The 15,922-nt window shown below is 37.7% G+C and overlaps 1 protein-coding gene across 1 annotated transcript in view; it reads left to right on the forward strand.

The window, feature by feature from the left end:
- Positions 1–15,922, forward strand: part of LRP1B (LDL receptor related protein 1B) — a 1,457,034-nt gene that overhangs the window by 1,342,470 nt on the left and 98,642 nt on the right. Inside the window, exons 78-79 of the mRNA XM_069540814.1 lie at positions 5,234–5,457; positions 6,534–6,640. Coding sequence (XP_069396915.1) covers positions 5,234–5,457; positions 6,534–6,640 — 331 coding nt within the window. The remainder of the gene's footprint in view (positions 1–5,233; positions 5,458–6,533; positions 6,641–15,922) is intronic.

Here is a 15,922-nt window from a genome sequence, read left to right on the forward strand (position 1 = left end):
TTGTGTTTTCTTATTTATTTTCATTTTGGATGATCTGTCCATTGGTGAAAGTGGGGTGTTAAAGTCCGCTACTATGATTGTGTTACTGTCAATTTCCCCTTTTATGGCTGTCAGTATTTGCCTTATATATTGAGGTGCTCCTATGTTGGGTGCATAAATATTTACAATTGTTATTTCTTCTTCTATCGAGCCCTTGATCATTATGTAATGTCCTTCTTTGTCTCTTGTAATAGTCTTTATTTTAAAGTCCATTTTTTTGTGATATGAGAATTGCTACTCCAGCTTTCTTTTGGTTTCCATTTGCATGGAATATCTTTTTCCATCCCCTTACTTTCAGTCTGTATGTGTCCCTAGGTCTGAAGTGGGTCTCTTGCAGACAGCATATATATGGGTCTTGTTTTTGTATCCATTCAGCCAATCTGTGTCTTTTGGTGGGAGCATTTAGTCCATTTACATTTAAGGTAATTATCGATATGTATATTCCTATTCCCATTTTCTTCATTATTTTGGGTTCGTTATTGTAGGTCTTTTCCTTCTCTTGTGTTTCTTCCCTAGAGAAGTTCCTCTAGCATTTGTTGTAAAGCTGGTTTGGTGGTGCTGAACTCTCTCAGCTTTTGCTTGTCTGCAAAGGTTTTGATTTCTCCATCAAATCTGAATGAGATCCTTGCTGGGTAGAGTAATCTTGGTTGCAGGTTTTTCTCCTTCATCACTTTAAATATGTCCTACCAGTCCCTTCTGGCTTGCAGAGTTTCTGCTGAAAGATCAGCTTTTAACTTTATGGGGATTCCCGTGTATGTTATTTGTTGTTTTTCCCTTGCTGCTTTTAATATGTTTTCTTTGTATTTAATTTTTGACAGTTTGATTAATGTGTCTTGGCATATTTCTCCTTGGATTTATCCTCAATGGGAGTCTCTGTGCTTCCTGGACTTGATTAACTATTTCCTTTCCCATATTAGGGAAGTTTTCAACTATAATCTCTTCGAATATTTTCTCAGTCCATTTCTTTTTCTCTTCCTCTGGAACTCCTATAATTTGAATGTTGTGTTCAATGTTGTCCCAGAGGTCTCTGAGACTGTCCTCATTTCTTTTCATTCTTTTTTCTTTATTCTGCTCTGCAGTAGTTATTTCCACTATTTTATCTTCCAGGTCACTTATCCGTTCTTCTGCCTCAGTTATTCTGCTATTGATCCCATCTAGAGTATTTTTAATTTCATTTATTGTGTGGTTCATCGTTGCTTGTTTCATCTTTAGTTCTTCTAGGTCCTTGTTAAATGTTTCTTGCATTTTGTCTATTCTATTTCCAGATTTTGGATCATCTTTACTATCATTATTCTGAATTCTCTTTCAGGTAGACTGCCTATTTCCTCTTCATTTGTTAGGTCCGGTGGGTTTTTATCTTGCTCCTTCGCCTGCTGTGTGTTTTTCTGTCTTCTCATTTTGCTTATCTTACTGTGGGATCTCTTTTTTGCAGGCTGCAGGTTCGTAGTTCCCGTTGTTTTTGGTGTCTGTCCCCAGTGGCTAAAGTTGGTTCAGTGGGTTGTGTAGGCTTCCTGGTGGAGGGGACTAGTGCCTGTGTTCTGGTGGAAGAGACTGGACCTTGTCTTTCTGGTGGGCAGTTCCACGTCTGTTGGTGTGTTTTGGGTTGTCTGTGGACTTATTATGTTTTTAGGCAGCCTCTCTGCTAATGGGTGGGGTTGTGTTCTTGTCTTGCTAGTTGTTTGGCATAGGGTGTCCAGCACTATATCTTGCTGGTCATTGAGTGAAGCTGGGTGCTGGTGTTGAGATGGAGATCTCTGGGAGATTTTCACCATTTGATATTATGTGGAGCTGGGAGGTCTCTTGTGGACCAGTGTCCTGAAGTTGGCTCTCCCACCTCAGAGGCATAGCAGTGACTCCTGACTGCAGCACCAAGAGTCTTTCATCCACACGGCTCAGAATACAAGGGAGAAAAAGTAGAAAGAAAGAAAAATAAGAAGAAAAAAAAGAAAGAAAGAAAGAAAGAAAGAAAGGAAGGAAGGAAGAAAGGAAGGAGGGAGGGAGGAGGGAGGGAAGGAAAGAAAGATAGAAGATAAAATACAATAAAGTAAGATAAAAAATAAAGTTATTAAAATATAAAATAATTATTAAGAAAACTTTTTTTAAAGAAAAAAAAAAAAACGGATAGAACCCTAGGACAAATGGTGGAAGCAAAGCTATACAGACAAAATCTCACCGAGAGGCATACACACTCACAAAAAGAGGTAAAGGGGAAAGAATCATAAATCTTGCTCTCAAAGTCCACCTCCTCAATTTGTGATGATCCGTTGTCTATTCATGTATTCCACAGATGCAGGGTACATCAAGTTGATTGTGGAGCTTTAATCCGCTGCTTCTGAGGCTGCTGGGAGAGATTTCCCTTTCTCTTCTTTGTTCTCACAGCTCCCAGGGCTCAGCTTTGGATTTGGCCCCGCCTCTGCGTGGAGGTCGCTGGAGGGCGTCTGTTCTTCACTCAGACAGGACGGGGTTAAAGGAGCGGCTGCTTCGTGGACTCTGGCTTACTCAGGCCGAGGGGAGGGAGGGGTACGGAGTGCGGGGCGAGCCTGCGGTGGCAGAGGCCTGCGTGATGTTGCACCAGCCTGAGGTGCGTTCTCCAGGGGAAGTTGTCCCTGGATCCCGGGACCCTGGCAGTGGCGGGCTGCACAGGCTCCCCGGAAGGGGTGTGTGGATAGTGACCTGTGCTTGCACAGAGATTTCTTGGTGGCGGCAGCAGCAGCCTTAGTGTCTCATGCCCGTCTCTGGGGTCCGCGCTTTTAGCCGCGGCTTGCGCCAGTCTCTGGAGCTCCTTTAAGCAGCGCTCTTAATCCCCTCTCCTCGCGTAACAGGAAACAAAGAGGGAAGAAAAAGTCTCTTGCCTCTTCGGCAGGTGCAGACTTTTTCCGGACTCCCTCCCGGCTAGCCGTGGTGCATTACCCCCTTCAGGCTGTGTTTACGCAGCCAACCCCAGTCCTCTCCCTGCACTCCGACCTCTCCCTGAAGCCCGAGCCTCAGCTCCCAGCCCTGCCCGTCCCGGCGGGTGAGCAGACAAGCCTCTCGGGCTGGTGAGTACCGGTCAGCACCGATCCTCTGTGCGGGAATCTCCCCGCTTTGCCCTCCGCACCCCGGTGGCACCCTCCTTGTCTCCGAAGCTTCCCCCCTCTGCCTCCCGCAGTCTCTGCCTGCAAAGGGGCTCCTAGTGTGTGGAAACATTTCCTCCCTCACGGCTCCCTCCCACTGGTGCAGGTCCCGTCCCTTTCCTTTTGTCCCTGTTTATTCTTTTTTCTTTTGCCCTACCCAGGTACGCGGGGACTTTCTTGCCTTTTGGGAGGTCTGAGGTCTTCTGCCAGCGTTCAGTAGGCGTTCTGTAGGAGTTATTCCACGTGTAGATGTATTTCTTGTGTATCTGTGAGGAGGAAGGTGATCTCTGCGTCTTACTCTTCCGCCATCTTCCCCTCGTCCGATATATTTACTTTTAAGTGCTGCCAAATCAGAAAAAAAAAAAAAGAATTACAATTAATTTACATAATATTGGAACACTTGAAAATGATTTTGTGTTTTGGCTAGGACAAATCTTTATAGTCTACCCATTTATGAATATTATTTATATGGCATGTTTAGACCATGTTGTATTGTAGAGTGCTTTTATTTAACTTCAGTTAGCTATGAGATATCACTGGGTAGATGGAGAGTATTTATTAGAGTTGAGAAGTAGATTACTGTAAAATTTCATAATTTTAGTTTTTAAACCAATAAGTGAAAAGATTGATAATAAAGGTCATTAGAAATTTCTGTGAGTTCTGTGTTTAGTTCAAGCCGTATTTTTCCTTCTTTGAGATCTCAGTAATCACACGGCAGACAGTGACTTTTAATTCCTGTTTCTTGGCATCTCACGTTCTTTTTGAGAAGTTCGGTTTGTTTTCTTTTAATCCAAGCCCACTCTTTAATAAAATGTGTTCACTGGTAAATCACAGAAGAAACAGTCATGTGTTAAAAACCCATATTTCCACTGGTTACCAGGTCCTAACAATGCTCTTACACATTGACTACATGTCTAGTTATAATGACCTTCAAATAATTGTTTCTATTCTTCATAATAATACCCCTGAGAATTTCTTCTCACTTTTGTTTATGCACAATAAACCTGACCACGTCAAATTAATTACTACACTAGTTCCTGCTCAAAGTGATCAAGTTAATTGAAGGGCACAGCATACGTTATTTTCCTTGCTGTCTATTCCCAATGAACCCTCTTACCTTTGTCTCACAATATTTCAGTAATATACTATTGCACAGAAAATCCAAGCTAGCAGATTTAATATAAATGACAGAGATTGTAACTTTCCTCAAAAGACATTTAAATATAGTATCTCTCTAAATGTGTCTATTTGTATTAATTTTCTGTTTCAATTTTAAATCAAATTATATATGGTAAGGATGTAGAGCAACTGGAACTTTCTTAAATTCCTGAAAAGAGTGAATATTGGTACAGACTCTTTGAAAAAAAAATTCTAGCCCTATCTATTTAAGCAATCATAAGTATATCTTAAGACTCAACCATTCTATTTCTTATTAAATACTCAACAGAAATGAGAGTTTGTGTCCACCAAAAGACACGTAAGGGAATTTTCATAATTTTATTTGTAATGGCCTAAAATTGTAAACAAGCAAAATATATATTACCAGTAAAATGGTAAACAAATTGATATATATTCATGAATAATATTTCATATTCTGAAATATTATCCAGAAATAAAAAGTAATTAATAACTGACATGCACACCAATATGGGTGTATTTCACAAACATGATGTTGAGTCAAAGAAGTCAGGAATAGAAGAGTATGATTCTGTTTATGTGGATTTGTTTAAGCTAATCTGTGATTTAGATGTTAGGATTATGCTTATTCTAAGAGAAATACTTACTGGGAGAGGTCACAAGTGAACCTTCTACAATTCTGGAAGTATTCTAGTAGGGTGGTGGTTAAACAGGGGCAGTGATAGGTAAAGCTCCAGTGAGTTGTATACTTAGGATTTGTGAAATTATACATCTATAAAAACTAAAAATAAAATAAAGCATGTTGGGGATTTTAAAAAATCTATGTAACAATTAACACCTGACCATGTTAAGAAGATTCCCAAACAATCTCAATGTATAGATATAGAAAACTCCTCCAATTTGCTTTTGAAAATACTGTGGTTTGTTGTTTTGTTTTCTTTTAGTGTCCTGAATTTAAAAGGCCCAGGGATGTTGCAGTTGACTGGGTTGCTGGAAATATTTATTGGACTGACCATTCTAGAATGCACTGGTTCAGTTACTACACTACTCACTGGACCAGTCTGAGATACTCTATCAACGTAGGACAGCTGAATGGCCCCAACTGCACCAGACTCTTAACAAATATGGCTGGAGAACCCTATGCTATTGCTGTAAATCCTAAAAGAGGGTAGGTTAATGACCTGGTTATTTATATTTCTTGATATGAGTATCCATTTTTACAGATTGTTCCACCCATGCTCTGTAGTGTTGTTTCTGGAAGAGTGTTCAACGTATAGTAGATTCACAAGACTTCTGAAAATCCCTCTACTCCTTCTGTACAAAAGCATGTCCTTTTCACACCAAACGGTGGTACAAAATATATTCTTCCTGAACATTTGCTACTTTATACATTTAGTGTATGTTATGTGTGCATTCAGTGTATATGTTATGTGTGCATTCAGATTAATGAAACTGATGTGAAAAACATAACCACTGTAGTTAATCTAAAATCGAATTTTTGAGACATTAAAAATAACATTAAACATGTTAAGTGTAGAATATTAGTGACAGGCTATTTCTGGTAATAAAAAATGGAGGCATATGTATAAACAAATTTAAACAATTTAACACAAATATTCCCTTTACTCGGCTTGATTTTTTTCCTTTTTTACTCTCTTATTTCTTATTTATAAGCAATGACCAAAAAGGAAATAGGGAAATGTTAAATAAAACTCCTAATCACCCATAAAGTGGATCATTAGATCCTGAGTAAAAAGAGGCAACTGCTGTTTACTTACTAGAATTATGTTATGTGGTGTCTTCTAAGTGAGAAAATTATTTATGTCTGAGAAAATAGTTACTATATCAAAAACAAAAGCATATTGATGCATCATCTATAGTAAAATGAATATTCTGTCATGATAAGAAGATAATTTCAAGTGTTAGAAATATTTTTCTTCTAAAATTTAAAGGAAATTTTCAAAATTGAACTTTGCCTATCAAGTGAGCCTATTAAACAGTGGCTCTCAAATTTTAGGGAATAGGTATGACTTTTACATTGTTGACTCCTGGGGCCCCCTCTTGGAGGTACTCACTCTGTAGGTTTAGACTTGGGTCCAGAAATCTGCTTTTTCAGGCAATTTTCAGGGACTCTAAGGTGATTCTGATGCACAGGGTCTGAAGAGACCCTGTTTTGGGTTGTAACAGCACATTCACCAGGCTAAGCACATTCACCAGGCTAACCAACTTGACCTATCTCTTCAGGATGATGTACTGGACGATTGTTGGGGACCACTCCCACATAGAAGAAGCGGCCATGGACGGTACTCTGAGAAGAATTTTAGTACAAAAGAATTTACAGAGACCCACAGGTATGATATGTATCCCACACAGTCTAAAATGTGAAGTAGTGTGCTAAGTATAATAGTATTGCCTTTCTTTCTAGTTTTGTTGCCAATGTAATCATTTTTACAAGCAGATAAAATAATTTATAGTATGACTTTATAAAAGTCATTAACATTTCATGTTGTACTTTCCCAACTTGAAAGTCAGGTTCTTAGCATACTGCTGGTGATATTATGGGGATATTATTTGACAATTACCTAAGTTATAAGGCTATAAGTAAGATTTCACCTGCATGAAATTTTGACAGTTTATAGCATTGTGTTAGGGTGTTTTTACAGCTATGTGTTAATGATATTGGGATAGATGGTAATATTCCTAGAGGATGAGAGACTAAATGGATAGACAGGTGGGAACATATAAACAACTTTTGTGAAAGACACTCACAGCTCTTTTCAATCTGGCTTTAATCTCCCTTCCAGCCGTGTCATCTAAACTACCAGTCTATACTCTCTGTACTTCCAGGACTGTTCAGGAGCTCAGGTCTTTTTTCTGCATTCCTGTTCTTTCTCCTATGCCATTTTCCTCCCAGATCCCTCATCTAGAATGCCCTTCCAACTTTTGTGTACCTAGAGGAATCTTACCAGTCTTGTAAGGTCTAAGTTTAGTACTTCCTCAATAAAATATTTTCATACTGCAGAAGCCTCAGAGATTTTTGTGCCATCCCCCACCCCCTCCCACTACATCCCCATCAAAAAGGACACAATACATTGTCTATAGCATATGTTATTTTGCAGTTAGGCTTAGCATATGTTATTTAACAATTAGGCTTTCTATAGCATATGTTATTTAACAATATAAAGTTGAAACTTTATATTTGGTACTTATATTTTTATTACTTTTAATGTGCCTTATGCCTTTTCCTCCAAGTAGATTGTTTTTACTCTTATAGGAAGGAACAATCATTGGGATTTAGTTTATTTATGTAGGTGTGTCTCAATTCAGTGATTTAACAAATACTAATTGAACACTCACCTGGTGACAGAAATTGTTCCAGATGCTGAAGAAATAAGTTCCTGCCCTTGTGAAGAGAGTTCCAATTCTCAGGAAACTTACTTTCCTGTATAGGATAGAATATGTAGGATACATCATGTCAGGTAATTATAAAAGCTATATAGAAAACAAAATATAAGAGATGGGCAGTTATGGGAAGGTACTATTTTAGTTATGATTATCAAAGTAGTCATCTCTAGAAAGGTGATATTTGAGAAGATGACTGAATAAAGAGAGATAGCAAACTATGTGATTATGTGAAGAAAGAGCTTTCCAAGTAGACAGAATGGCAAGTTATGAGTTAGGAAAGAACTTAGCATGTGTAAGAAACAGCAGTAATGTTAGGACAGTTGGCGCTCCGTATCCATGGTAGGTTGAATTTACTGAACCCACAGATACCGAGGGCTGACTATAATATGCGATTTTATATAAAGGACTTGAGCGTTTGCAGGTTTTGGTATTCATGGGGGATCCTATAACCAATCCCCTGCAGACACCAAGGGATGGCTGTATGCCTAGAAGCATATGATCAACTCGGGAGAATAGTAGATGTGAGAGTGACAAGGTGACCAAAGTCAGATCATCCAGGACCTGGAACACACTGATAAGGACTGGATTCTATTCTAGCTTTAAGAGGAGCAAGCCACTGGGGATTTTGAGGAAAGTGGCATGATCTGCTCGAACACTATTTTATTCTTTAAAGAACTTTTTACTTCTTTTTCTTAACTTTTTTATTTTTAACTAATTTTAGACTTTTATTCAGTAGAAATGTTGGACAATTGATTTAAAACAAGCTTCTCTGACGTTAACCTCTTACATAGCCATAGTATACATAACATTATTTTCATTTTAAAGAATGACTTAGGAAGCAATGTATAGAATTGCCTGTCTGAGGGTTCTTATGAGGGAATCTGAGACAGGCATTCTTGGGAAATTTATTTATGAAGGGAGTGTTATTTCCTTGCTGTCATGTGTTGTAGTTGTGGACATGACCAACATAAGTCAATCAGATGGAGATATCTCACAGAAAATTGGAGATTTTAATTCTGGAGCTCAAAGCAGAACTAGAAACTTAGTTCAGAGAACTGGCAATAGAAAACCGATGATTTAAAGTTGCTGGAGTTAAGATAGACAAGGGAGGAGAAAACAGAGGCTTCTTAGGGTAGAAATGTGTGAGATGCTTATATTCAGAAGAGTCAGGATCAAAAATAAAGACTACAGAGGTGTTTGAGCAATAGGAGCAAAGCAACAGAATTCAGTGCCATAATAGCTGACAGAAAAGTTTCAAAAGGAAGATGGTATACCCTATTGGGCATAGCATAGTGTATTAGACAGAAGAAATATGGAGTCGTAGAAAGAGTATAAGCCTTCCATTTATATAGGCTTGAGTTAAAATTGCACAACCTGCATAAACTTTTCAGCACCAATGTTCTTATTTGTAAAATGCATATGATAATATTTACCTTACAGAGAATTTATAACAATTCATTTATATCAGAAGTTAACACCAATGTAAATTGATTAGTATAATTTCTTGAATACCTAAGAGACTAAGAATAATTATAGAAATAATATGCCACGTACTAGAGCCTTGCATTTGTACCTTGTCCACCATAACTCCATAACCCGAATTTTATTTTTTTTGATGGCATCTGGCCTGTGAATGTATTTCCTTTTTTTTTTAAATTTTATTTTATTTTATTTTTATACAGCAGGTTCTTATTAGTTATCTATTTTATACATATTAGTATATATATGTCAAACACAATCTCCCAATTCATCCCACCAATACCACTGCCCCCCCTACTTTCCCCTCTTGGTGTCCATACATTTGTTCTCTACCTCTGTGTCTCTATTTCTGCCTACAGACTGGTTCATCTGTATCATTATTCTAGATTCCACATATATATGTTAATATACAATCTTTGTATATTTCAGACTTACTTCACTCTGTATGACAGTCTCTAGGTCCATCCACATCTCTACAAATGACCCAGTTTTGTTCCTTTTTATGGCTGAGTAATATTCCATTGTATATATGTACCACATCTTCTTTATCCATTCGTCTATCAGTGGACGTTTAGCTTGCTTCCATGACCTGGCTATTGTAAATAGTGCTGTAATGAACATTGGGGTGCATGTGTCTTTTTGAATTATGGTTTTCTCTGGGTATATGCCCAGAGGTGGGATTGCTGGGTCATATAGTAATTCTACTTTTAGTTTTTTAAGGAATCTCCATATTGTTATCCATAGTGGCTGTATCAATTTACATTCCCACCAACAGTACAAGAGGGTTCCTTTATCTCCACACCCTCTCCAGCATTTGTTGTTTGTAGATTTTCTGATGATACCCATTCTAACCAGTATCAGGTGATTGTAGTTTTGATTTGCATTTCTCTAATAATTAGTGATGTTGAGCAGCTTTTCATGTGCCTCTTGGCCATCTGTATGTCTTCTTTGGAGAAATGTATGATTAGGTCTTCTGCACATTTTTTGATTGGGTTGTTTGTTTTTTTAATATTGAGCTGCATGAGTTGTTTATATATTTTGGCAATTCATCCTTTGTCCATTGATTCATTTGCAAATGTTTTCTCCCATTCTAAGTGTTGTCTTTTCATCTTGTTTATAGTTCCCTTCGCTGTGCAAAGGCTTGTAAGTTTCATTAGGTCCCATTTGTTTATTTTTGTTTTTATTTCCATTTCTCTAGAAGGTGGGTCAAAAAAGATCTTGCTGTGATTTATGTCAGAGAGTGTTCTTCCTATGTTTTCCTCTAAGACTTTTATGGTGTCTGGTCTTACATTTAGGACTTTAATCCATTTTGAGTTTATTTTTGTGTATGGTGTTAGGGAGTGTTCTAATTTCATTCTTTTACATGTAGCTGTCCAGTTTTCCCAGCACCACTTATTGAAGAGACTGTCTTTTCTCCATTGTATATCCTTGACTCCTTTGCCATAGATTAGTTGTGCATTTATAAGTGCGTGGGTTTATCTCTGGGCTTTCTATCCTGTTCCATTGATCTATATTTCTATTTTTGTGCCAGTACCATACTGTCTTGATTACTGTAGCTTTGTAGTATAGTCTGAAGTCCAGGAGCCTGATTCCTCCAATTCCATTTTTTCCCCTCAAGATTGCTTTGGCTATTTGGGGTCTTTTGTGTCTCCATACAAATTGTGAAATATTTTGTTCTAGTTCTGTAAAAAATGCCATTGGTAATTTCATAGGGATTGCATTGAATCTGTAGATTGCTTTGGGTAGTATAGTCATTTTCACAACATTGATTCTTCCAATCCAAGAGCATGGTATATCTCTCCATCTTTTTGTGTTACCTTTGATTTCTTTCATCAGGGTCATAGTTTTCTGAGTACAGATCTTTTACCTCCTTAGGTAGGTTTATTCCTAGGTGTTTTATTCTTTTTGTTGCAATGGTGAATGGGATTGTTTCCTTAATTTCTCTTTGTGATCTTTTGTTGTTAGTGTGTAGGAATGCAAGAGATTTCTGTGCATTAATTTTGTATCCTGCAACTTTACCAAATTCATTGATTAGCTCTAGTAATTTTCTGCTGGCATCTTTAGGATTCTCTACATATAGTATCATGTCATCTGCAAACAGTGACAGTTTTACTTCTTCTCTTCCAATTTGTATTCTTTTATATCTTTTTCTTCTCTGATTGCCATGGCTAAGACTTCCAAAGCTATGTTGAATAATAGTGGTGAGACTGGACATCATGTCTTGTTCCTGATCTTAGAAGGAATGTTTTCAGTTTTTCACCAATGAGAATGATGTTTGCTGTGGGTTTGTTATATATGGCCTTTCTTATGTTGAGGTAGGTTCCCTCTATGCCCACTTTCTGGAGAGTTTTTATCATAAATGGGTGTTTAATTTTGTCAAAAGCTTTTTCTGCGTCTATTAAGATGATCATATGGTTTTTATTCTTCCCTTTGTTAATATGGTGTATTGCATTAATTGATTTTCATATATTGAAGAATCCTTGCATTCCTGGGATAAATCCTGCTTGATGAAGATGTATGACACTTTTAGTGTGTTGTTGGATTCTGTTTGCTAGTATTTTGTGGATTTTTGCATCTATATTCATTTTTCTATATTAGTCTGTAATTTTCTTTTTTTGCAGTGTCTTTGATTTTCGTATCAGGGTGATGGTGGCTTCGTAGAATGAGTTTGGGAGTGTTCCTTCCTCTGCAATTTTTTGGAAGAGTTTGAGAAGATGGGTGTTAGCTCTTCTGTAAATGTTTGATAGACTTCACCTGTGAAGCCATCTGGTCCTGGACTTTTGTTTGTTGGAAGATTTTTAATCACAGTTTCAATTTCACTGCTTGTGATTGGTCTGTTCACATTTTTTATTTCTTCCTGGTTCAGTCTTGGAAGGCTATACCTTTCTAAGAATTTGTCCATTTCTCCAGGTTGTCCATTTTACTGGCATAGAGTTGCTTGTAGTAGTCTCCTAGGATGCTTTGTATTTCTGCTGTGTCCGTTGTAACTTCTCCTTTTTCATTTCTAACTTTATTGATTTGAATCCTCTCTGTCTTTTTCTTGATGAGTCTGGCTAAAGGTTTATCAATTTTGTTTATCTTCTCAAAGAACCAGATTTTAGTTTTATTGATCTTTGCTGTTGTTTTCTTTGTTTCTATTTCATTTATTTCTGCTCTGATCTTTATGATTTCTTTCCTTCTACTAACTTTGAGTTTTGCTTGTTCTTCTTTCTCTAGTTCCTTTAGGTGTAAGGTTAGGTTGTTTATTTGAGATTTTTCTTGTTTCTTGAGGTAGGATTTCATTGCTATAAACTTCCCTCTTAAAAATGCTTTTGTTGCATCACATAGGTTTTGGATTGTCATGTTTTCATTGTCATTTGTCTCTATGTATTTTTTGATTTCCTCTTTGATTTCTTCAGTGATCTCTTGGTAATTTAGCCTCCATGTGTTTGTGTATTTTACATTTTTTTCCCTTCAGCTGATTTCTAATCTCATAGTGTTGTGGTCATAAAAGATTCTTGCTATGATTTCAATTTTCTTAAATTTACTGAGGCTTGATTTGTGAGCTAAGATGTGATCTATTCTGGAGAATGTTCTGTGTGCACTTGAGAAGAAAGTGTAATCTGCTGTTTTCAGATGGAATGTCCTATAAATGTCAATTAATCTATCGGGTCTATTGTGTCATTTAAAGGTTGTGTTTCCTTATTAATGTTCTTTCTGGATTATCTGTCCCTTGGTGTAAGTGAGGTGTTCCCCACTATTATTGTGTTACTATTTATTTCCTCTTTTATAGCATGTTACCATTTACCTTATGTGTTGAGGTGCTTCTATGTTGGGTACATATATAGTTATAAATCTTATATCTTCTTCTTGGATTGATACCTTGATCACTATGTAGTGTCCTTCCTTGTCTCTTGTTACATTCTTTGTTTTAATGTCTATTTTACCTGCTATGAGTATTGCTACTCCAGCTCTCTTTTGATTTCCATTTGCATGGAGTATCTTTTTCCATCCCCTCACTTTCAGTCTGTATGTGTCCCTAGGTCTGAAGTGGGTCTCTTGTAGACAGTATATATATGGGTCTTGTTTTTGTGTCCATTCAGTGAGCCTGTGTCTTTTGGTTGGAGCATTTAATCCATTAATATTTAAGATGATTACCGATATGTATTTTCCCATTATCATTTTCTTAAGTGTTTTGGGTTTGTTTTTTAGGTCCTTTTCTTCTCTTGTGTTTCGACCTTGGAGAAGTTCTTTTAGCATTTGTTGTAGAGCTGGTTTGGTGTTGCTGAATTCTCTTAGATTTTGCTTGTCTGTAAAGCTTTTGATTTCTTCATCATATCTGAATGAGATCCTTGCTTGGTAGAGTAATCTTGGTTGTAGATTTTTCCTTTTCATCACTTTAAATATATCGTGCCACTCCCTTCTGGCTTGTAGAGTTTCTGCTGAGAAATCAGCTGTTAACCTTTTGATAGTTCCCTTGTATGTTATTTGTCATTTTTCCCTTGTTGCTTTTAGTAATTTTTCTTTGTCTTTAATTTTTGTCAGTTTGATTACTATGTGTCTCGGCATGTTCCTCCTTGGGTTTACCCTGCCTGGGACTCGCTGCACTCCCTGGACTTGGGTGGCTATTTTCATTCCCATTTTCGGGAAGTTTCAACTATAATCGCTTCAAGTATTTTCTTGGGTCCTTTCTTTCTCTCTTCTCCTCCTGGGACTCCTATAATGGGAATGTTGGTGTGTTTAATGTTGTCCCAGAGGTCTCCTAGGCTGTCTTCATTTCTTTTCATTCTTTTTTCTTTATTCTGTTCTGCAGCAGTGAATTCCACCATTCTGTCATCCAGGTAACTTATCTGTTCTTCTGCCTCAGTTATTCTGCTATTGATTCCTTCTAGTGTGTTTTTCATTTCAGTTATTGTATTGTTCATCTGTTTGTTTGGTCTTTAATTCTTCTAGGTCTTTGTTAAACATTTCTTGCATCTTCTTGATCTTTGCCTCAATTCTTTTTCCAAGGTCTTACATCATCTTCCCTTTCATTATTTTGAATTCTTTTTCTGGAAAGTTGCCTATCTCCACTTCATTTAGTCATTTTTCTGGGGTTTTATCTTGTTCCTTCATCTGTTACCTAGTCCTCTGCCTTTTCATTTTGTCTGTCTTTCTGTGAATGTGGTTTTCGTTCCACATGCTTCAGGATTCTAGTTCTTCTTGCTTCTGCTGTCTGCCCTCTGGTGGATGAGGCTATCTAAGAGGCTTGTGCAAGCTTCCTGATGGGAGGGACTGGTGGTGGGTAGAGCTGGGTCTTATTCTGGTGGGCAGAGGTCAGTAAAACTTTAATCCACTTGTCTGCTGATGGGTGGGGCTGAGTCCCCTCCTTGTTTATTTTTGGCCTGAGGCAACCCAGCACTGGAGCCTACAGGCTCTTTGGTGCTCTGGGAGGGCTCCCACCAAGGAGTATTTCCCAGAACTTCTGCTGCCAGTGTCCTTGTTCCCACGGTGAGCCACAGCCACCCCCCCCCCCCGCCTCTGCAGGAGACCCTCCAACACTAGCAGGTAGCTGTGGTTCAGTCTCATATTGGTTCACTACTCCTTCCTGCTGGGACCTGATGCTCACACTACTTTGTGTGTTCCCTCCAAGAGTGGAGTCTCTGTTTCCCCCAGTCCTGTCGAAGTCCTGTAATCAAATCCTGCTAGCCCTCAAAGTGGGATTCTCTGGGAATTCCTCCTCCCATTGCCGGACCCCCAGGTTGGGAAGACTGATGTGAAGCTCAGAACCTTCACTCAGTGGGTGTACTTCTGTGATATAATTGTTCTCCAGTTTGTAAGTCACCCACCCAGCAGTTATGGGATTTGATTTTATTGTGATTGTGCCCCTCCTACCGTCTCATTGTGGCTTCTCCTTTGTCTTTGGATGTGGGATATCTTTTTTGGTGAGTTCCAGTGTCTTCCTGTTGATGATTGTTCAGCAGTTAGTTGTCCTGTGAATGTATTTCTACTGCCAGTCCTATAGTGCCGAGTGGCTCACAGGTGCAACTCTAGTTTTAAGGGGACCAATTATTATTTTTATCCACATTTAAAAGTGTCATTTAGTATATTTTGTTAATTTGATTAATTTTCTTATTGTATATCAATTAGAATTCTGTAAGATTTAAAAAGTCGACACACCACATGTAAAAATTTATTGCTTTATTTCATGCCGACCTGCTTAATAAGTGAATTTCTTAATATTGGAAATGCTAGTCTTATATAATTAGGCAGGATTTTATTCCATCAAGCAGAAACATCACTCAGTGTTGTCTTTATCTTTAATAACTCTTAAGTATGGCATGCCAAATGTTATTGATATACAAATGAGTCAAAAACAAATCTCAGAAGATTTTTAGGAAATAATAGATAATTTAGATTTTATAAATAGCACATTACTAGAAAGTAACAATGAAAAGCTGGCAGTTAGTCATTCTGCATCTGTATGTATATATGCATGTTATATGTGGGAGGACGTGCACTTACGCAAATATATTCTATAAGATATCCTTACATGGATGTACATTCATTGCTCATGTCTTCCTAGAAACATCTTAGACTTATTCTTACCTATATTCTCTCTTTTGTTGGTGTATGTTTATAAATATTTGACCTGACTCCAAAGTTGTTATATGAAATCAGTAACTATAATAATGCCTCTGTTTCCCACCATGTGTAACATCTTGTTCTTTACGTTTGGGGTTTAAAGGAAATTCTGTCTTTCCTGATGCATCCATGAATGACTCTGTGCA

Source organism: Delphinus delphis, chromosome 7, assembly GCF_949987515.2.
Source record: "Delphinus delphis chromosome 7, mDelDel1.2, whole genome shotgun sequence".
NCBI classification, from domain to species: Eukaryota; Metazoa; Chordata; class Mammalia; order Artiodactyla; family Delphinidae; genus Delphinus; species Delphinus delphis.